Source organism: Cornus florida, unplaced genomic scaffold (genome assembly GCF_030987335.1).
Source record: "Cornus florida cultivar Cherokee Brave unplaced genomic scaffold, ASM3098733v1 CherokeeBrave_3.0.0_Hap2_Chr08, whole genome shotgun sequence".
Taxonomy (NCBI): Eukaryota; Viridiplantae; Streptophyta; class Magnoliopsida; order Cornales; family Cornaceae; genus Cornus; species Cornus florida.
The window spans coordinates 79,228,215-79,252,590 of NW_026775578.1; the positions used below are offsets into that span (position 1 = coordinate 79,228,215).

General features: G+C 30.0%; 2 protein-coding genes across 2 annotated transcripts; one reads left to right on the forward strand and one right to left on the reverse strand.

Annotated features, from left to right (window-relative positions):
• The first annotated feature begins 4,817 nt into the window (after positions 1-4,817).
• On the forward strand, positions 4,818-6,468 carry LOC132270502 (leucine-rich repeat receptor-like protein kinase PXC2). Its single transcript, XM_059771681.1, has 2 exons — positions 4,818-5,130; positions 6,191-6,468. The coding sequence occupies exons 1-2, from the start codon at positions 4,818-4,820 to the stop codon at positions 6,466-6,468; spliced, it is 591 nt and encodes a 196-aa protein (XP_059627664.1).
• Positions 6,469-6,521: 53 nt separating this feature from the next.
• On the reverse strand, positions 6,522-22,986 carry LOC132270504 (uncharacterized). The gene is made up of 6 exons (XM_059771682.1): positions 22,827-22,986; positions 22,194-22,291; positions 21,760-22,090; positions 11,445-11,581; positions 10,639-10,888; positions 6,522-6,595 (listed from the first exon to the last, which is right to left on the reverse strand). Exons 1-6 carry the CDS (start codon positions 22,984-22,986, stop codon positions 6,522-6,524), a joined length of 1,050 nt encoding a protein of 349 aa, XP_059627665.1.
• Positions 22,987-24,376: the final 1,390 nt, after the last annotated feature.

Here is a 24,376-nt window from a genome sequence, read left to right on the forward strand (position 1 = left end):
CATATCTCAAGATTCTTATCTTAAGATCAAATAAGTTTTAAAGCCACATTCCTAAGAAACTTTGTGCACTCAGTTCACTTCAAATCTTGGACCTTGCACATAATAAATTTTTAGGAAGTATACCAGCATGTTTCATGAATTTAAGCATTATGGCCATGCAACAAAACTCAAGTGAACAAATGTCATACTGGCCTAATACTACCATTACATATTCATCCTCTTTTGAAGGTTTTTTAGAGAATGCAATATTGGTAATAAAAGGATAAATGGCTAGATATAGCACCATTCTTCAACTAGTTAAGAGCATGGATTTTTCGGACAACAATTTATCAGGAGAGATCCTTGAGGAATTGAAGAGTCTCCGGGGGCTTCATTCATTAAATTTGTCATATAATCTTTTGACAGGAAGAATTCCAAAGGATATTGGTGCTATGAAACAACTAGAAGCCATTGATTTCTCCATGAATCATCTTTTTGGTGAAATTCCTCCAAACATGTGAAGTTTGACATTCCTACGTCACTTGAACTTGTCCTACAACAATTTGAGTGGAAAGATACCATCAAGCACTCAACTTCAAAGTTTCAGTGCATCCAGTTTTGTTGGAAACAATTTGTGTGGGCCTCCAGTTAATAACAACTGCAGTGTTAATGATACACCATCAACAATTCAAAATGGAACACGTAAAAGAGGCGATGGATCTGAAGTGGATTGGTTTTATGTGAGCATGGCACTAGGATTTGTGGTGGGATTTTGGGGTGTAGTCGGTCCATTTTTGTTTAACAAGTCATGGAGATTTGTATGTTTTCGGTTCATGGACAACATTTAGTATAGGTTTCATGCTGGTATATTTTCACGTGGATGATACGGTATACATAAATAAAGAAGTGTAGATCTTTTGAAAGTCAATAAATAGTTACCAAACGATAAAATTAAGATGGTTTTTCCATGTGCAAATATCATTTCTTTTTACATATTTTAATAACTATTCCAATTTAATTGGTTAAATAAGGGAAGCTTATGACCCTTCTCATGAGGGGGTCATCGTAGAAGCATTACTCTTGAGAATTAAAGTAGAGACATAAAAAAGAAACAAACAAGCGAGACACAATAGAATGCCAGGTTACATGGCTATATGAAACAATATATTTTGATATATACTCTTTTCGGTTGTTATCAATAAAAATTGAACCCTTAACCTCAATCCTCTCTTTAGATAACATGACAAGCACTTTCATCACTATGCTACTTCAAATTTTGCAGTATATCGATGTACTTTTATTTGTTCATTCTGAGATAAAATAAAAGATGAATTTTGTTATTGGCAGTATCCACACGAGCATTGGCTATTCAAATACATAAACATGCAAACAAGCGAAGGAAGCAAGCAATATAGGGCCCTCTCAATTCCCCAAGTAAATCCTGAAATTTTACTCTTGCCCACTTGCATGCACAAACATATTAGAATCGGAAAAAAAATAGTTTTCTCCAATATTTATCAATGCAAGCAATTACTCTATGTGGTCTAATAGCTCTTCAATATCTTCAATGCCCTAAATGAACATTTAAGTAGTTTATTATTCTTTTATCAATGGAATGTGGAAAAATAATATTTTCTATGTTTTTATTTTTCTTTTCCTTTATATTCTCTTATTTAACTTTTATTGAACAATTATTAAATAGTCATCAGATATAAAAAAATCATTAATTCTAATTGTCATTCAGCCATTGGACATTAATACCCAAACTTGCACAGTGGGCTATGATGACTCCAAGTGTGTCACAAAACACAGACATCAGAGATTCTAGAGTAGATTTAGTCATTCCACCAGCCAAGTTAGTGAAAAAAGAGGGTTCGTGGTCCTTTCATTTATGCAAATCCAAAGACCACGAACCCTCCTTTATGAAATTAGGAAATATGGAAGCGTTTTGTCTAGGCCATGCACAAAAAATTTATGGAATTTGAAAGTTTGGTGTAACCAGGAAGATGGTAGTGAGTGAGACGGATCCCATTGTGATATCGATATATTGTTGGATGACAATATATCACGTCAGAATGGATTCTATTTCATTAATAAAATTTGAATTTTACATAGAAGATTGATCCCGGAAACTTCGTCTACACTCTTACAATAAAGCATTTGGCTGTAGTGGGGTATGGCTTTGGCACAACTTGCCCATGGATAAATTTAATAGCTTAATATATTGGAATTGAAATTTCAAACCAAAAGAAATCACGATTAAGACGCCAATTAAGTAGTGGCTGTATGTTTAAAACTTAAACTGCACGTTGAAATGAAACAAATATTGCATGTGGAATTACAGAAGCGATTTGCCTAGATTACATGCAAAGACTTTCGACATAGCTGTAATGTCAAACAAAGACTTTGCAATTGAATTTTTTTTTTGTAGTAATTAGAAAGAAGGTAACTAGTGAATGAGATAGATTTCATTGTGAGATTTGTAGTCCAATGACAGTCAAGTTTACGATTACTAGTGACCTTATCAAGTTTTATGAAAATTAAACTATGGTGATATAAAGGAAGAGCTATGGGCATCAAATTGTTATCTTGTTGTCATCAATATCCTGTGCTTCCTAGTCTCTCCTCACTACTGGAAGGATCCTATCTCCACAACATATAGCATGATCATCCATATGTGTATATCTATTGAAAGCATTTAACTTCAAATAAATAAATAAAAGAAGTTCAGTCATACAATTTTAGCAATTATAGTTTAATCTAAAGCTTCAAATTTAAACCTACGTTTGAATTTCCCTATTACTCAAAATTTGAAGTGATTACAAGTATTCAAATGATTTGGAGCTGATTGCAAGTATTCAAAATAATTAATTCCTTCTATTGTAGTAAGTGTACTGCAATTTATATTGTAGTTAGAAAATTCTTGTTAGTGTCATTTCCCAAGCATAGGTCTAATCACCATGAATTCTTTGAATTTCTAAGTTGGTGCCCCCACAAAACAGACTAAGACCAACACTTACGTTTTATGTGAAACACATTGTAGTGGAGCAAAGACTTGCACAGTCTTTGTTTTGTCCATTTTTTCTCAGAAGTTTGAAAAAAGAATCACGGAAATTTCAAATGACTGATTTAATGAAGTGTTTGTTGGTTTTGGTGGTACAACACGCAAAAGACTTAATGAAAAGAGAGTCAAGACAGAATGCGGAAGAGAAACTTCATTCACACTATGGTTAGGAAACTTTATTCACACTATGGTAGAGCAAACCCTTCTGAGATTCAAGCATGATCTAAGCTATCCGTCAAATCGCCTCTTCTCATGGGGTGCTGATCAATCAGGAGGGGATTGTTGTCAATGGGTTGGAGTTGTCTGTAACAATTTACCAATGGAGACTTGAAATGAAATTGTAAAAGTTATTTGTCCGGATCACACACAAAAGACTTTGGGCAAAGCCGTCATGTCTTAGCATATAGCCTCATCATCCTTGTGGACATATAATGAAAAGACATTGCAATTTGGAAAACTTTCGAGCAATTAGAAAGACATTAGCGAGTGAATGGGAAGTCGCGTGAAAATTAAACCCTATTGATAAATGAATCAAAGACCATTCTCTTAGCATATAGCCTCATCATCCCTGTGGACATTTATTGAAAGCAATTAACTTCAAATAAATAAATAAAAAGTTTGGTTATGTGATTTTAGCAATTACAGTTAATTCTAAACCTTCTAATTATCTTGAAATCATTAAAATTACGTTTGAATTTCCCTATTACTCGTAATTTGTTAATAATTCTTTTATACGAGACTTGTTCAAAAACACAAGAAAGCAGTGTGATAGAGAGTCAAAAACAAATTTTTATACTTGCATGATTATGGCCAAATTTGTAAATCGCTAAAATTATATTTGTAAATGCTTGATGAGATTATATAATATATATATATATATATAATCAGAGAGGGTGTGTTTTTAATTTGATAACAATTTTAAAAGAAAGGATATATCGAGAACATTGGTCTAATACTAAAAATAAAATGTTTTTGAACATTGTAATAGAATTTTTTTTTTTTAGGCTCAGCCACTGGATCCGCCAAAAGATATAGCTGTACATGAAAAGAAAATAACTTGCAATCTACATCAAGTACTTAATTGAACAAGTATCTTTGCTAAATTTGTATCCAAGGAAATTAATTACATAATTTTCAACATAAAGACCCACATTTCCACGTCAATCTTTTTGTCATTGTTAAGTGACGTGTTTGTACCATTCTCTCTTTTCAACACGCTACTCACACACGATAGTAGTGGTAGCATTCAACTAGTATTTTGCAAGTGAGTTGAGAATAATATCACTAATTACTTACTGAAAATAATAATAATAAAAATGATATAACTCTTTTAATTTTAATTTTTCAATTTAATTTAACAAAAATTAGTTAGAAGATATGTGTATAAATAATTGAAACACATAAGTGATTAATAGAAAGACTTTATGAAAGAGAGTCGAGTCAAGACACTGAATATAATTTCATCTGTTTTAATTATGAAGCGTTTAGTTTTTGACCACACCCAAAAGACTTTATGAAAGAGAGTCGAGTCAAGACAGTGAGTGTGTGGGAAACTTTCCTTGATGCTTCGCGCGGGATAGAGACAATTGAAAGAACAATTTGGGCCAATTGGAGTTCCCACCTTCTATAAGTACATTGCACATCTTCCTTCAAATCCATTCTCATCCATCATCATTAATACATATTAAACTTTTTGATATATTATTATAAGTTCAATATATATATATATATATAGCTAGTATTAGTTACTGGGTATTGTTATGTTTGGATGATTATGGCCAAATCCATGAGAGATGTCTGCATTATTAATATTGCAATTGTGTTTGTGCTAACTTTTGATACAATTGTGGTGTTGTGCAGTGGAAACAACAACTCTGATCATGTGGCTTGCGTGGAGAGTGAAAGACAAGCCCTTCTCAGATTCAAGCAACATCTAAGGGATCCCTCAAATCGCCTCTTCTCATGGGGTGCTGATCAATCAGGAGGGGATTGTTGTGAATGGGTTGGAGTTGTCTGTAACAGTCTTACAGGCAATGTTGAGGAGATCCACCTTCAAAATCCTTTTTTTGACGCTGTGTTGATGGGAGGTAATGATGAATTTGAAGCTTTTTAGAGGTCCAGGCTGGGAGGTAAGCTAAACCCATCCTTACTGGATTTGAAGCATCTTAGCGGCAACAATTTTGATGGGATTCAGATTCCAAGCTTCATTGGTTCCATTGGGAGCTTAAGATATCTTAATCTCTCAGATGCTGGATTTGGAGGTGTCATCCCGAGTCAACTAGGAAACCTCTCTGGGTTGCACTTCCTTGATCTTCGGGGAGCTTTTAAAGGACTGATTCCACATCAACTGAGGAGCCTCTCTGGGTTGCACTCCCTTGATCTTCGGGAATTTTTTGAAGGAGTGATTCCTCATCAACTAGGGAACCTCTCCAATTTGCACTCTCAGACTTGGAGGGCACACATTTTCTTCCTTTCCACTTCACAACACACACAATATATATATATATATATATATATATATAAAATAAAGTAACAAAAACAAAGCCCCAAAAATATATTTTGTGGGACCCACACCACATCTTTACCAAAATTATCTTTCTTTTCTCGGCTGCAGCACCTTGCTTCTTTCTTCAGCAAACAAAACCACTTATACGTATATCTGATATATATATAAACAAAAATAAAATGCAACCCCATTAAACATCATTAAACACAATCCACTTCTCTTTCCTTTCCCCACTTCGCTGCTCACTCTGACCACCATTTACATACATACATACATATATATATATATATATATAAAATCAAAAACCATATCAAAGACCCATAAAATACCATTCAAGTGGGACCCGAAATCAACCATCTCAATTTTCCCTCTCAATTTCGCCACCTGCTGCCTTCCATTTTCAACCTCCATCTTAAATACAATACATATATAAAAATATATATTATATAACAAAACTAAATTAAATTTCAAAACCCACTAACTTTAATAAATAAATAATTAATTTAGATAGTCTAAAAATAATAAAATAATTAAATTAAAATTTTAAAAATTCGGGTCATCACAGGTCATACAACAAAACTCAAGTGAACAAATGTCATACTGGCCTAATTCTACCATTGGATATTCATCCTCTTTTGAAGGTTTTTTAGAGAACGCAATATTGGTAATAAAAGGGCAAATGGCTAAATATAGTACCATTCTTCAACTAGTTACGAGCATGGATTTTTCGGACAACAATTTATCGGGAGAGATCCCTGAGGAATTGACGAATCTCCGAGGGCTTCATTCATTAAATTTGTCATATAATCTTTTGACAGGAAGAATTCCAAAGGATATTGGTGCTATGGAACAACTAGAAGCCATTGATTTTTCTATGAATCATCTTTTTGTGAAATCCCTCCAAGCATGTCAACTTTGACATTCCTAAGTCACTTGAACTTGTCCTACAACAATTTGAGTGGAAAGATACCATCAAGCACTCAACTTCAAAGTTTCAGTGCATCCAGTTTTCTTGGAAACAATCTGTGTGGGCCTCCAGTTAATAACTGCAGTCATAATGATACACCATCTACAATTCAAAATGAAGCGTGCAAAAGATGCGATGGATTTGAAATGGATTGGTTTTATGCGAGTATGGCACTAGGATTTGTGGTGGGATTTTGGGGTGTAGTTGGTCCATTTTTGTTTAACAATTCATGGAGATTTGTATGTTTTCGGTTCGTGGACAACATTTGGTATAGGTTTCATGCTGGTATATTTTCACGTGGATGATAAGATATGCATAAATATAGAAGTGTAGATCTTTTCTACCTATGTAATTTAATATATGATTTTCTTCGTGTGAAGTTGATTGAAGTATGCTTGCATCTTCCTCTTACATCAATTCCCTATCATCATCGTCATCATTATCAATGGAAACAACAAGCAGAAGAAGGTAACAAGTCACTAACCAAATGAATGCCCCAAAAATATTTGAGAGATTTATCACATATAATTGAAAAGCACAAGCTGCTTGCACAAGTCATGGAGATTTGTATGTTTTTGGTTCATGGACAACATTTGGTATAGGTTTCATGCTGGTATATTTTCATGTAGATGATACGGTATACATAAATAAAGAAGTGTAGATCTTTTGAAAGTCAATAAATAGTTACCTTCCCTATTTATTTATTTTTTGTGAAATACTAATTAATTTTGAGAAGTAATTTTTTTTATAAAAAAAAAAAAAAAATTAACAAACCGAGCCTGAGCTTTTAAAATCCAAATGAACCCGAGCTCAAGTATTTGAGTTCGTCACGAGCCAAGCAAACCCAGTAAACAAATAAGCTGAGCCCGAACAGACCTAGGCTCGGCTCATTTGCAGCCTTAGTTACAATTACATCTTATAAAAAATGAAACAATCTTATTCTAAGGGAAATTAAAAATTCTTATATTTAAATACAAGATTGGTCAACTAACCACATTCTTATAATTAATAACAAAATTAATCTAATAATTACACCCTATATAGAGCTCATGTTGACAAATACCAAAAGGAATCCACATCATCTATGGACAGGTGGATAATGTATGCACCCAGCTCTCGATCAAAAATTAAAAATAAGTAAAAATAATAATGTAATAATGCAACCAAAAAAGGGTGTATAAAGCCAGGACTCTGTTTCATTAACAAACTCACAACACTACTATTCGGCTCCTTAAAGGCCGGGGTTCCACTTTCCGGGTGAGTGGAAAGTAGGAGTGAATGTCGGGCGTGCTAGGAACTGCTGTCGTTCCAAAGTAGATATCCGAACAACTATCCAATAGGAGATTGTAGGGATCAGGCGATTGTATGAAGGACTGAAATTACCACCTTCAAAGGTTCTTTTTGTCTTGAAAAAGGACTTTTGGACTGAACTATGGCTAGTGGAAAGAAAAGCTGTATTGAAAGTGTAGGACTTCAAAGTAAAGTGCTGGAAAGTAGGAATAATAAGTGCAGGACTTAAATTAAATATATTGAAAGTGCATTACATGAATGTAAAGATACATGAATGTAAAGGAATTGAAGTGCTATTGGGCTGTGTGATTTGAACAGGATTTGCAAACTAGCTTTAAGTACTCTATTTATAGAGTTTTCCATGCATACAGCAGCTTGATGTGGCACCTTCAGTAGCTTCCACGTGGCCAAATCTCGGACTGCCATGTGTCCCATGATCTTTCAGCCTTCTCTAAATGTTGCCAAGTGTAAAACCATACTCCTATGATTTATAACTGATAGATAGTGGACTTGGTGGTTGAATACATGCTAGCAAGCCTCTCCCACGTTCTAGAACTGCCTAAATGGAAAGGCAGCGGTTTCCAGCAACAGTTGAGAACTTTCACTTGGAAGGTCTGGATCATGCCATGTGTCCCATGTCTTCCTTAGTCTTCTCCCCCGTGGTCTTCTTCTTTATTTCAGACCATGATTCCCCTAATTTAGCCATGTCATCCATTATCTTCAAACACTCCATCAGTTAGTGGTAGTTACCATATGAATTTTCACCACTTTCAACCGCCGTATTCTTGTTTGGCCCAGGATCTTTATAATCCCTTCCATCTATAGACTCCATCTTTCCTCATACAACTCCATATATATTATGCATAAATGAAGAAGTTACTTACAGACCCACGTTACCTTTAACCTGGGTAACTTCCTTCTAGTTTGATCTTTCCTTTCATGGCATTATGGCTCCTTCTTTCTAGCAACATAAAATACAAATATATATATATACACACACAAATATATATATATATATATATATATATATATATATATATCCATAAATATGTGTTATCCCACGTTCCTTCTATATATATATATATATATATATATATATATATATGTGTGTGTTATCCCACGTTCCTTCTTTTCTGCAAACCACGTCTCCTTGATTTTCTGCAACTTCTCTCAACCAAACCTTCCTTTCTTGGCTTGAAATTCATGACGCCATGGACTCCATATTTTCAGCAACTGCTTCATCGTGGGTTGTATTCCAGAATATAAATATATATTTCTACACACATATATATATCCAGAAATATATACTTGCTATTTTAAACCATCACCCACTTCCCTTTTCTTTTGTAAACCACGTTTCCATGATTTTTGGCAACTTCCATCTTGAGACTTTCCTTCTGGGCTTTGGAGTTCATGGCGCCATCACCTCCTTGATTTTAGGAGCTTCCTCATCATGGTTAGTTTCCCAGAATATATATATATATATATATATATATATATATGTGTATTTGTACACATATATATATATATATATTCATCCAACCTACTTCCTTTATCTTCTGCAATCACAGTTGCCTTAATAAAATAAATGTTGAAGCCTCCTAAAAATAAGGAGAGAATCCATCCCCACGTTCTCTTTTTCTGGCTTGGTCAACTTTACCAATTTTGGTAACTCTTCAAGGTTTTGAAGATACGTGATTTGCCCACAAAATTCACCCATTAATTCTTTAAAAGAAATAATATCTTATGATAAGTTTCATAAAACTCGCCATGTGTCGAGAGCCAATTGGTTGAATTTATCTTGAATAATTGCTTGAGACTACATATATGGTAGTATTTCCATAGAATAATTCCTTCATTCCAAATAGGAATTTGTAGGCCATCACTTTAAAGATGGCAAGTCCTAATAGGACTCACCTCTTTTCTTTTAGGATAGAAAACTCTACGTGATAGGATTGTACTGGCCAATTGTTTTTGATTGCTATGTAAAATTAAATAGCTTTAATACTCCAATAATAAATTATTAGAGTTGCGATCCAGCGTGGTAAGTTTCATTGGAACTCGCCACATGTCGCCTTTTCATTGGGCCAAAATAATGGAGTAAACAACTACCATCCTTCAGTTCATCTGTTCATGAAATGACCACTTTGGAAAAACAGAGGTCACCGAATGGCCACGAAAGATACAGAGAAATCATCTCTACCCTCCCTAAAAATGACAGTTGGAAACCCTTTGGCTTTCAACACCAGTATGAAGGCTTTTGGAATTTCCCAATAGTCTTGGAGGGAATCATGTCAGCTCAAGAACACTTCCAGGCTCAGCCCTGACCTATTCTATCGTTACACGTACTCGTTTTGGTCCCTCCGCCAGCCCTTTGCTCACCACAATGCCACATAATTGTGTCCCATTTTTGGAAACTGACCTCTTTCACAACTTAGCTATTCGAGACCCTCAGCTCTTTCACCACTTGTGTTCACACACATTTCCTATACATCATTACCAAAATCCATTATCAATTCAGGTTGTAAAATTGTTTACATTTTCCGGGATCCTAAGGATGCATTTGTTTCTCAGTAGCATTTTGCAAGAAGGTTACTAAATCCCAATTAAGGACGGGGATGATATTGATCAGGTACATTGCCCTATTGAGGAAGCTTGTAAGTTGTTTTGCAAAGGAGCATGTTTCTATGGACCCTATCGGGATCATGTTGTAGGGTACTGGAAAGCAATCTTGGAATGGCCGGAGAGGGGGGATGGTTGTTTGATATACCATTCGACTTCATCAAATAAAGGAAGTAAAAGAAAGGTATAATGTCATTGTAATATACTTACCAAGATTCCATTCCAGCCCGGAGGTGGTAGTGCTTCTAGACGGCATCCCAATCGGGACAAGTCCACAATGAAGGCCCTCAACTGAGGATTGGATATGGATCTCATGATTGTGAGTCTTTGGAAGAAGTTGGATGAGGCAATGGTTGGATAAAAGAAGTATTCTCATGGCCGAGAAACGATAAAGAACATTTATGTTTCCAGCCTCATGGTCAAATCGTCCACCAAGTGCTCCAAGAACAAGAATGCATAACTTCAATTAAAACAAGACTAAGAATCACCTAAAAGTGCCAATATGAGCACTCACACCAGTGACAAAGCAAATATACCACATTATGGCCTAATTGCAAAAACACATCATTGTTATATAAGCTTAAATATTTTTGACTTACACCCGAATCTCATTGTAAGTTGCATGGCTATATGAAACGATATATTTTGATATATACTCTTTTCGGTTGTTATCAATAAAAATTGAACCCTTACCCTTAACCCCAATCCTCTCTTTAGATGACATGACAAGCACTTTCACCACTATTCTGCTTCAGCTTTTACAGTATATCGATGCACTTTTATTTGTTCATTCTTACACTTATTTCTTTCCTATAAATCAATTTTTTTCTTTAGACTTTTAAGTTCTCCTTCGCATACAAATGTACATCAGTGCATATGACATATGTGCATAATTAGTAGGGTGAAATTTCTTGGCAAGCTATATTGCTGTAATAATGAGACCAATTGACATACTCCATAATCATCCTCAACAGAGAATGTCAAATGGTTATGTAAAAAGAATATCGCTAACTCACCTTGTTTTCATAGAAATCTTTTACTTCTTGTCTAATTGAATCCATGTCTCCCTTTATTACATCTGGCTTGTACCTGCAATAAATCCACGACTTAATATTGCAAATGGTCAATTTAGAACAAGGGTCCAGAAAATATACTGCAAAAAACATAGAGAAGACTCAAAATGACATAGATTCAGTCTAATTTGGAGAATCCATGATGTAGAAATGACAAAGATTCAGTATATTGATGCACAAGTAGTACTTACAAAGCAACAGATAATGGAACTACAATGAAAAAAGCCCCCCAAAGCAAATTTGTGAAGCACCCCCAGGGAGCACCATATAGAGACCATGCGCATTAACCCACTCGGAATACAATCCATCTCAATCTCCGAACCGTAAAAAAAAACTCTCAGTTATGTTCCTTCCAAATTGATCATGCTACTGCGAATGGAGCTTCCACTGGCTGTCCCTCCAAACTCCAAAACCAAAACCACACATTCAACAAAAAGCTAAGATACACTTGTAAAGGGTAGTGCATCATGATATATGTCAATAGTACTCATTGAAGCATGCTGGATTTGTGGTTTTGAGAACAAGGAAGATGGAGCAGCATGCAATTGATTTCTTTTACTGCTATACGTTTCCCCTCTCTCTAAATCATCCGTGTGTGCACATTCATTTAATTTGTGCAGAACACTTCAACTTTGCAATCATTAATTCTAACCGATGAGTCATTGATTGAAGAAAAATGATTTTTAGTGTTGAGTGTATCAAATACATTAGAAATTATAACATGGTGCCGGACTAATCATAGGACAAAATATATAAAATTAAATGTGTCACAAGATGACATACAGACACTATGGTTTAAGTACTTAGCTTGAGTATCATTACTCTTGATTGAAACCATGTAATAATTGAGAATTTATCTTATTGAATAAAAGTTCATATTGTATATTCTCTTTTCATCTGTACACAATCTTTAAACTTTAACTGAAAAAATAAAAAAATAAAAAAAATTATTTTGTAATTAACAAATTTTAATTGTATATGTCACCATTTTTATTGATGCGTAACTATAGGTAATTTTTTTATTATTATTATAATAGTAAAATTCATTATCGAAAATTGGGAGAAAAAGTATAATTGTGATAAAAAGTGTAGCAAAATCAAAATGGATTGGGTCCGCAATTATATATATTGCTGTTTTTCTTTAGGAAAAGTGTAGCAGAATGGATTCGGTCCCCTATTGAATCTTTGTTTCTCTTTGCGGTTAATTGAATCTAATTTAGAGAGTATGAAGTATTCACTTCTAATGGTATATATTTTCTCATCTTGTAAAATGATTGTGGGTTGATCAAACTGAGTATGTTTCTTTGCCCAAAAAAAAAAAAAAAAATTTCGTAAAACTGAAAAGGCAAAATCAATCCCGAGAAGCTACAACTTCAAATAGAACATAATTCGCACATATGGCTCGGTTGGTAAGGAGTTTCTTGAAAAATGTCTCGGGTTCGATTCTCACAAGGCAAAAGTACCTGAGTTTAAATAATATACATGATTTAAAGATGACTACCTCATAGTCCAGGTGTGAATTGATTCTTTATTACCAAAAAAAAAAAAAAAACCATACAGACAAGATTCATGAGGAGACTATGCCAGTGTCTAGCTCATCCCAATTGAATTGATGTGATAGTTTATATAAGAGAGATATAGGTATGTGTAGAGAACAACTAAATCTAAATCCTATAAGTAAACATAAACTCCATATAGTAACAATATACAATAAAATATATTCTAACAAGATATGGTAACAATATATTCTATAATATATTCTAAATTTAAATCCTATACGGTGAACATAAACTCTATATAGTAACAATATACAATAGAATATATTCTAACAAGATATGGTGACAGTATATTCTATAATATATTTTAAATCTAAATCCTATACGGCAAACATAAACTCTATATGGTAACAATATATAATAGAATATATTTTAACAAGATATGGTAACAATATATTCTATAATATATTCTAACTATATATCTATATAAAAAAATATATGTGCAAAGTGTTTTTTCAGTATTTATTTATTTATATAAAAAAATATTTATTAATTGATATAAAAATAATTTTTGTAAAAATAGTTTCTATAAACCTCTAAAAATTACCAAATAAAATCAATCACATTCTATATACAACTCTTATTTTTAGTTATTTTTTTTATAGATAATTATAGTTTCTATAAAACTCCAAAAATTACCTAATAAAATCAATCACATCCTATATAAAACTCTTATTTTTAGTTAATTTTATGAATAATTATCACAATATAACTGGCCCGGCCCATTTATGATTATGTGATTATTAAAAAAGGACACATGTAATCATCCTATTCATCCAAAAAGCTTATAAATAGAGGGAAGGAGAAAGGGGTACAGAAATTGAGAATTCTAGAAATCCAGAATTCCAGTTATTTATAAAAAAATATTTATTAATTGATATAAAAAAAGAGTTGAATTAACCTATTTATCTATTTATTATTATCCATTTTTTAATAAAAGAAAATCTAATTAGACAAGATTTATTAATATAAAAAATATCTATTAATTCATATATAAAATAAAATAATTTTTATAAAATTCTAGCACAAATTAGCTTTTATTATGAGTATCTTAATAAAATTAAATCTAATTAGACAAGTATATATTTAAAGAAAATAAAATAATTTCTACAAAACTATATTACAAATTACCTATTTTATTATCAATAAAACTCTATCAACAAAGATATATTTAAAGAGTTTCTAGAAAACTCTAACACAAATTATTTATTTATCAATTTATTATGAGTTTTTTAATAAAAGGAAACCTAATTAGACAAGTATTATTAATATAAAAAATTATTTATTAACTGATACAAAAAGAGGTTTTAATAGAGTTTTTAAAGAATTCTAACACAAATTACCCATTTATCTATTTATTATGACTTTTTTTAATAAAAGTAAATCTAATTAGATAAGAATTATTAAAATAAAAAATATTTATTAATTGATATAAAAAAAGGAGGAAGGAGAAAGGGGTATAGAAATTGAGAATTCTAGAAATTCAGAATTTCTGAGTAAAATACAGAAGTTCTGCCAAAGAGTTTCAGTATTTATTTATTTATATAAAAAAATATTTATTAATTGATATAAAAATAGTTGAATTTCAGAGTAAAATACAGAAGTTCTGTCAAAGAGTTTCTATTTATACTATTATTAGATGTGTAAAGAGTTTTAATATTTATTTATTTATATAAAAAATATTTATTAAATGATATGAAAAGAGTTTTTACTATATATATATATATATATATACACACACACACACACACCCACATTATAAAATTTAAATTAACCTATTTATCTATTTATTATTATCCATTTTTTAATAAAAGAAAATCTAATTAGACAAGATTTATTAATATAAAAAATATTTATTAATTCATATATAAAATAAAATAATTTTTATAAAATTCTACCACAAATTAGCTTTTCTTATGAGTATCTTAATAAAATTAAATCTAATTAAACAAGTATATATTTAAAGAAAATAAAATAATTTTTATAAAACTCTATTACGAATTATCTATTTTATTATCAATAAAACTTTATCAACAAAAATATATTTAAAGAGTTTCTATAAAACTCTAACACAAATTATTTATTTATCAATTTATTATGAGTTTTTTAATAAAAAAAACCTAATTAGACAATTGTTATTAATATAAAAAATTATTTATTAAGTGATACAAAAGGAGATTTTTAAATAGTTTTTAAAAAACTTTAACACAAATTACCCATTTATCTATATATTATGAGTTTTTTTAATAAAAATAAATCTAATTAGATAAGAATTATTAAAATAAAAAATATTTATTAATTGATATAAAAAAAGTTCTTAAAAGAGTTTATATTAAACTCTAACACAAATTACCCATTTATTTATTTATTATAAGTTTTTTAATAAAAAGAAATCTAATTTACCTAATAAAATCAATCACATTTTATATAAAACTCTTATTTTTAGTTATTTTTTTATAGATAATTATAGTTTCTATAAAACTCTAAAAATCACCTAATAAAATCAATCACATTCTATATAAAACTCTTATTTTTAGTTATTTTTTATGGATAATTATTACAATATAACCGGTCTGGCCCAATTATGATTATTTCATTATCAGAAAAGGACACATGTCATCATCTTATTCATCCAAGAAGCTTATAAACAGAGGCATGGAGGAAGGATGAAAGAGTACAGAAATTGAGAATTCTACAAATCTAGAATTCCAGAGTAAAATACATTGATATAAAAAGAGTTGAATTCTAGAGTAAAATACAAAAGTTCTGTCAAAGAGTTTCAGTATTTATTTATTTATATAAAAAAATATTTTTTTATTGATATAAAAAGAGTTTTTATCTATACTATTATTAGATGTGTAAAGAGTTTCACTATTTATATATTTATATAAAAAATTATTCATTAAATGATATAATAAAACACTAAAATCCACATAATAAAAATTAAATTAACCTATTTATTTATTTTTTATTATCAATTTTTTAATAAAAGAAAATCTAATTAGACAAGAATTATTAATAAAAAAATATTAATTAATTGATATATAAAATAAAATAATTTTTATAAAACTCTACTATGAGTTTCTTAATAAAATTAAATCTAATTAAACAAGTATATATTTAAAGAAAATAAAATAATTTCTATAAAACTTTATTACAAATTACCTATTTTATTTTCAATAAAACTCGATCAACAGAGTTTCTATAAAACTATAACACAAATTACCTATTTATCTACTTATTATAAGTTTTTTAATAAAAGAAAACCTAATTAGACAAGTATTATTAATATAAAAAATTAACTGATACAACAAGATTTTTTAAAAAACTCTAATACAAATTACCTATTTATCTATTTATTTTGAGTTTTTTTTTTATAATAAAACTAAATCTAATTAGAGAAGAATTATTAAGATAAAAAATATTTATTAATTGATATAAAAAGAGTTTTTAAAAGAGTTTATATTAAACTCTAATACAAATTATCTGTTTATTTATTATAAGTTTTTTAATAAAACAAAATCTAATTAGACAAGATTTATTAATATAAAAAATATTTATTAATTGATATAAAAAATAAAATAATTTTTCTAAAACTCTACCACAAATTACCTTTTATTATCAGTTTTTTTTAATAAAAGCTAATCTAATTAGATAAGAATTATTAAAATATAAAAATATTTATTAATTCATATAAAAAGAGTTTAAAAATATTTTCTATAACACCCTAACACGTATTACATATTACAATTTTTTTCATAAAAGAAAATCTAATTTTCAGAGTAAAATACAGAAGCTCTACCAAAGTATTTCCGTATTTGTTTATTTATATAAAAAAAATATTTATTAATTGATATAAATTTTTTTTTTTTATCTATACGACTATTAAATATGCAAAGAGTTTCAGTATTTAAGTATCTATTTATATAAAAATATATTTATTAATTTATAAAAAAAGGTTTTTATAATAATAAATAAATAAAAAAACTCTATCAAACTCCAAAATCTATCTAATAAAATTTAAATTAACCTATTTATCTATTTATTATTATGAATTTTTTAATAAATGAAAATCGAATTAGACAAAAATTATGAATATATAAAATATTTATTAATTGAAATATAAAATAAAATAATTTTTTTTAAAACTATACCACAAATAAACTTTTATTATGAGTTTCTTAATAAAATTAAATTTAATTAGAGAAGGATATATTTAAAGAAAATAAAATATTAAATATGCAAAGAGTTTCAGTATTTCAGTATTTATTTATTTATATAAAAATATTTTATTAATTGATATGAAACGAGTTTTTTATAATAATAATAATAATAATAAACTTTATAAAACTTTAAAATCTACCTAATAAAATTCAAATTAACCTTTTTATCTGATTATTATTATGAAATTTTTAATAAAAGTAAATCTAAAGTTTCAGTATTTATTTATTTATTTCAATAATATTTATTAAATGTGGAAAGAGTTTCAGAATTTTAGTATTTATTTATTTATATAAAAAATATTTATTAATTGATATGAAAAGAGTTTTTATGAAAAAAAAAGCTCTGTAAAACTCTAAAATATACCTAATAAATTTAAATTAACCTATTTGTTATTATTAATTTTTTAATAAAAGAAAATATAATTTTCAGAATAAAATACAAAAGTTCTGCCAAGGTGTTTTAGTATTTATTTATTTATATAAAAAATATTTATTAGTCGATATAAATAAAGTTGTTATTTATAGTATTATTACATGTGGAAAGAGTTTCAGTATTTAATTATCTATTTATATATAAAAAATATATATTTATTAATTGATATGTAAAGAGTTTTTATAAAAAAAAGTCTATCAAACTCTAAAATCTATTTAATAAAATTTAAGTTAACCTATTTATCTATTTATTATTATGAATTTTTTAATAAAAAAAATATAATTAGACAAGAATTATGAATATAAAAAATATTTATTAATTTATATATATAATAAAATAATTTTTCTAAAACTCTGCCACAAATTAACTTTTATTACGAGTTTCTTAATAAAATTAAATCTAATTAGACTAGGATATATTTAAAGAAAATAAAATAATTTTTTTAAAACTCTATCACAAATCACATATTTTATAATAAAACTCTATCACACTAGACAAAGATATAATATTTAAAGAGTTTCTATAAAATTTTAACACAAATTTCCTTTTTATATATTTATTAAGAGTTTTTTAATAAAAGGAAATATAATTAGACAAGTATTATTAACGTAAAAAATTATTTATTAATTGATCTAAAAAGAGATTTTAAAGGACTTTCTATAAAATTCTAACAAAAATTGCCTATTTATCTATTTATTATGAGTTTTTTTAATAAAAGGAAATCTAATTAGACAAGCATTATTAAGACAAAATATTATTTATTAATTAATATAAAAAGAGGTTTGAAAAGAGTTTTGAAAAACCTCTAACACAAATTACATATTTATCTATTTATTATTAGTTTTTTAATAAAAGGAAATCTAATTAGAGAAGAATTATAAATATAAAAAATTATTTATTAATTAATATAAAAAGTGTTTTTTAAAAATTTTCTATTCAACTGTAACACAAGTTACCTATTTATTTATTTATTATAAATAGATTTACAGAAAATAAAATAATTTCTATAAAACTTTATCACAAATTATCTATTTTATTTTCTTTAAAATTCACATATAACTTGTTTTTATCTATTTATTATGAGTTTTTTAACGAAGGAAATCTGATTAGAGAACGTTATATTTAAAGAAAATAAAATATTTTTTTAAAAGAGTTTATATAAAACTCTAATATAAATTATCTATTTATGTATTTATTTTGAGTTTTTTTTTAATAAAATGTAATATAACTAGACAAGAATTATTAATATAAAAAATATTTAATAATTGATATAAAAAATAAAATAATTTTTCTAAAACTCTGCCACAAATTATCTTTTATTATGAGTTTTTTAATAAAAAAAAAATCTAATTAGAAAATGTATATATATATATTTAAAGAAAATAAATAATTTATTTAAAATTTAACACAAACTACCTATTTTATTTGCAATGAAACTCTATCACATTAGAGAAGGGTATATTTAAAGCGTTTTTATAAAACTCTAACGCAAATTACCAAAACTTTAGCCCAAATTAACTATTTTATTTTCTTTAAAACTCTATTATATATAACCTATATTTATCTATTTATTATGAGTTTTATAATAAAAGAAAATCTAATTAAATAAGGATATATTTAAAGAAAATAAAACAATTTCTATAACTCTATCACATTAGAGAAGGATATATTTAAATAAAATATATAATAATATAATAATATATATAAATAAAATATAAATGTTAAAGAATTTGAACATTTCAGTATTTATTTTTTAATATAAAAAATATTTATTAATTAATATAAAAAGAGAACTCTATCACATATAAATATATAACCTTGTATTTATCTATTTATTATGAGTTTTTTAATAAAAGAAAATCTAATTTTACAAAGATATATCTAAATAAATTAAAATAATTTCTATAAAACTCTACCATAAATTACCTATTTAAAGAAAATAAAATATAACCTAGGGTCTTCCAAAAACCACAAACTCCATATAATAAATTTTTATATCAATTTCAATCTAATGTATGATTAGTGTAATTGAATTTCTATATTAAAATTAATATAATTGAATTTCTATTGTAAATTAAAAATTATACTAAATTTCAAATTACCTAATAAAATTCAAATTACAAATTACCTAATAAAATTTAAATTACCTAAAAGAATTTGTTACTTTGCAAAACTCAAATATTTCACTATTAAAATAAAAAATTATTAATTAATAAAAAATAAAATATACATATTTCAGTATTAATATAAAACCGTAAAAGAATTTATTAATTTACGAAACCTAAACTGTATCAACAATTTCAAAATATTTCAGTATTTATTTATTAATATAAAATAAATATTTATTAATCAATATAAAAAGAGTTACAAAAAATTGTAATTTATTTGTAACGTTTATTGTTACAAGCTTTAAATCAACAATTAGAAAAAAAAAAAAAAAAAAAATGAAAACAAAAATTTTATAAGTTATAAAACATTCACCACGTGCATCACACGTGCCTTTTCCTAATATATATATATATATATATATATATATATATATCATATAAAGGAGGCGACATTTTTCAACATTTATACTACAATCTTAAATTAAATGACAATTCTAACTGATTTAATTAGTTACTTATTATTATTTTGTTTGGATTAGTTTTAGAAAAATATATAGTTATTTAAGTCATATACAATTGTAGTGCTTGATAGAGTCATGAGTTTTGAGATTGTTAAAAGAATTGTGGTTGAAAGTGAATGATTTGAAGATTTGATAATGGGATAGATAACTGTTGTACAAGCAAGTTATAGTTCTTTATTTAGTTATTCCTTTTGAATTTTTTTTTTTTTTTGATCAATTATTAACCTAGAGTTTGGGCCCTCCACTTTTCGGCGTGAGAAATTCAGTACTTGATGAGGCTAGAATCCCGGCTACCTAGTGAAAAGGGGTTGTTATCCACCTTTATCAAGCTTTCAATACACTACTAGCCCAATTGGGATATAACCAATTCAATAATCAACAAAGCATGTACCCCATAAATGAATGCCAGTGTGCGCCTGTGCTAGTGTAAAATCCTATAGTGAATCTCAAAACAATCACAAAATCATGATGATGTGGACCACAAGTGCAAGTAGGATATCATTCTTTTGAAAAATTTACTCATAAATGGAATCCACAAGGCATACAAGGAGTATTGGACTCTCAAGTCATGCAATTTTTAAATCCTAAGCAATATAGTCACCAAAATATCAAAATCATCGCTAGTATGGACCAATCATATAAAATCTCTCAAATACACAAGTCATGCTCAAAATTTTGAATTTAAAAACAAACACTGCTAAGCGCCATTACCCCCAAACTTAAATGGCACAATGTCCTCAATGTGCAAAGAGAACAAAAAGAAAGAGTATACCAATGCAATTAAGACAAAGAATGGCTGGGACAGAAGTATCCAAAGTGGGTGGCATAGCCCCCCCAAACTTGGGATTAACTGTGGTCCTGAAATTTGGCACTTAAATAAACTCATCAGATAACAAAAAGGATAATAACAGTGCACAGTAGATATGCAAGTGTAAATGGGATAACAACTGAAAAATAGAGAGAGGTAAAAGGGTGGTCTTGAAAATTTTGGGCAGTACTCTCTCTTACTGAAGTCATTGGGATGCACCTAATGGAGTCAAACAGATAGTTATAAGAATATGAAAATATGACATCTATACAGAGAACATATATAAATAAAAAAATAAAGTACAGTACATCCAGTATCAGAGCCGACAGACACGGCTGCAAAAATAGTATGACAATATAAAAAATATGCAGAGATCATAGATATATAAAATGACAGGAGGAAAGGGATAGAGAGATCATGAAGAAGAGGTAGGACAGGTAGGTCGCGCTCCACGGATGTCTCTGGATAGATCTCTGAATGCGGTCATGACATCCGTACAGAGGGAAGCAATATCAGCTCTAATGGAGACAACATCCTCTCGGAGAGACACCGTGTCGGTGCGGATAGATACTACAATATCCTCCAAAGCCTGGAGTCGCTCTCCAAAGCCAGGTGTCTGTGCTGGAGCCTCAAGTGTGGTTGGATCAGGAGAATGATGATCCTGAGCCTGCTCCGCATCGTGAATGGGTGACCTAACTGGAGAGTGCTCCTTTGCGTCCTCTGCAGGCTGCTCCAAATTGATGTCTATGTGTACAGCAGCCGGATCGACTGGTATATCGTCCGTTGCCGGGTTTGCTGCTGCTGCTGCCTGCTCTTCTGCCTCTAAATCCTCAGCTGCCTCGACAGCATCGTCCCTCAGGCTCTTGATAAGAGCATTGTAGCTCTTATCCCAGTCCTTCTTCTTAAAGGAACAGGCCCCAGACTCAATCTGCTCCCGTGGCTGGAAGGGATAGCGCTGGTCTTGTAGAATTTGGGTGATGAGATGGCCAAATGGAAGATACTTAGCCCTTTTGGGCTTGGCCTTGCTGATGTGGTCGACATACAGCTTCATCATGATGCTCCAGATAAGCACTGGAATAGATAGCTAATGCCCTGTATAGAATGCTTACAGAGCTGTCAAATAGTCGCCGCGCCTCTGTGTCTTTTGGCCAGCCATGAAGATGTTATGGAACAGGACAGAGTCAAAAAACCACAGGTCATCTGGAAGATTGGTCCGGGTGGCATAGGTCTCGCCACCAACATAGTGACCTGTGAGTAAAACGGCCATGTCTACATATGTGGGACTGTAGAGAGTGGGATATGTGTCCTATAGCTCTAGAGGGCAGACATGTGGACACTGGCAAGATCTGGATAATGTGTCCACAGTGATGCGGATCGGGTAGCCATCAATGGTGGTCCGCAGCTCCGCCAGGTTACTCGGGGCAGGCCGGAAGTTCTGGTAGAACATTCGGACCAATCTCGGGTACACTTGGTATGAGACAGGGGCTAGTATGGCTGAGATGCCCCGTCTGAAGATATCATCATATGCTGACCGGGTAAGGAAAAGAAGTCTGTGTCGAAGACTGACTTATGCGCCACTCGAAGGCGTGAGTATTTATGTAATGGCTGGTCTAACTCCTGGGCTGGCTAAGTTGGCGGTGGTGGTGGAGATGGTATGTGCTCAGCCTTAGCGTCACCGTGTGAGGGAGATGCTCCGTCTGAAGACTGTAGGCAGCTGTCAACTGGAGACTGAGGTGGAGTGGGCTCCTGGGCATGAGATGGACCCGCCTTGTCATCCAAACTCGGCCAGCCCCTGCGGCGATAGTATCCGCGGGCTACAGTCTTGACCCTAGCCATGGTCTGCAAAATAAAAGGAAAAACTTGCAAAGAAAGTCAGTGCTGATATAAAAAATTAAAGCACAGTTCATAGAATCATATATGTCAAATAGGATAGACAAAACAGATAAGGAACATGAATCTATTTAAGTAACAAGGAATAAGTGACATGATGTGAAACATGCGAGACAGTATAAGTATGGAATGCATCCAATGTGGAAAACACAGGCATTAAGCATGTATGAGATGGCATGAAACACAAGAGATGATATGTAAGATGTGTGAAACAAATCTGTGAAGTTCGATCGATCACAAAAATGTGAGATCGATTCAAGTTCGATTGATCAAGAATGAGTGAGAACGATCTGTTACAGATCGATCGAATAAAAAGTTTGATCGATCGAACTGTGAAGTGAAATTCGAAAAGTCACAGATCTGTGACGTGGACGGCACAGGGCCTTCACAAACATGGTCGTGGGCCCATCAACACAACAAAGCATCAATCCTAATCACTTTATGAGGCCCATACTCCCAAAAATCGAAACAAATCTCAAAATATATACAACCATATATACATATATATACACATATATACAAAGAGCTTCAAACTTCATCAACGGAGATTTTCAGCATCAAAATAGCTTAGATCTAGCATTTAGAACATGTGTGGAACAAATTGAAGCTTGAAATCACAAGAGGGAGATTCAAATCTTACCGGAGTGAAGAGAGAAGTGGAGATGCGAAGGGGGGTGAGATGTGAGTCAAGATCCAAGAGGAGAGAGAGTGATTCGATGCCTGGGATGCTCGCTGGAGTCTCGCCGGAGATGGGGAAGAGTTGGGATGCAGCGGCGAAGGGGGAACGAGGGTCTGAGATCGATTCAAGTTGAATCGATCGAATGACCCTGAATCGATTTTAAAAACATTTCCTTGCTAGTTCTATCGATCGAACTGAATCTCAGATTGATCGAACTGACATCGATCTCTCCTCTTAAGTGATAAAGTATTTTTGTGATTTTTGAAAAAGTAAAATAAAAAATAAAATAAAAAGTAAAATATTTTTACGATTTTTTTAGGATTTTTGAAAAATATTTATTTAATTAATTAAAATTTTTTTTTTTAGAAAATAAAAATAAAAGTGACAATAAAAATTAAATTATAAAATATATATTTTGGAAAATAAAAATGACAATAAAAGTAATAAAATATAAATTTTTTGAAATTTAAAACAAAGTCAAAATTGAAAAAACAAAGAACAAAGATTGATCTCCCCAAGATCGATTACAGAATACCTTCGATCGATCGAAAATGCATAGAATTGAAGAAATGTTCGATCGATGAGACAGAGAGGCTTTTGGATACAGGTGGATGCAGGTTCAAAATTTTTCTAAGTGTTGGAACTGCAGATCGATCC

What these genes read in the sequence shown, in the direction of transcription:
- LOC132270504 (XM_059771682.1), bottom strand. Translation starts at nt 22,986, where the DNA reads ATGGCTAGGGTCAAGACTGTAGCCCGCGGATACTATCGCCGCAGGGGC. An exon ending in CGGAGCATCTCCCTCACACG is followed by an intron (nt 22,292 to 22,826) that starts GTGACGCTAAGG and finishes GCTGGCCAAAAG; the next exon opens with ACACAGAGGCGCGGCGACTA. An exon ending in AAGATTTCTATGAAAACAAG is followed by an intron (nt 10,889 to 11,444) that starts GTGAGTTAGCGA and finishes TTTTAATTGAAG; the next exon opens with TTATGCATTCTTGTTCTTGG.
- LOC132270502 (XM_059771681.1), top strand. Translation starts at nt 4,818, where the DNA reads ATGGCCAAATCCATGAGAGATGTCTGCATTATTAATATTGCAATTGTG. An exon ending in TGACGCTGTGTTGATGGGAG is followed by an intron (nt 5,131 to 6,190) that starts GTAATGATGAAT and finishes CCTCTTTTGAAG; the next exon opens with GTTTTTTAGAGAACGCAATA.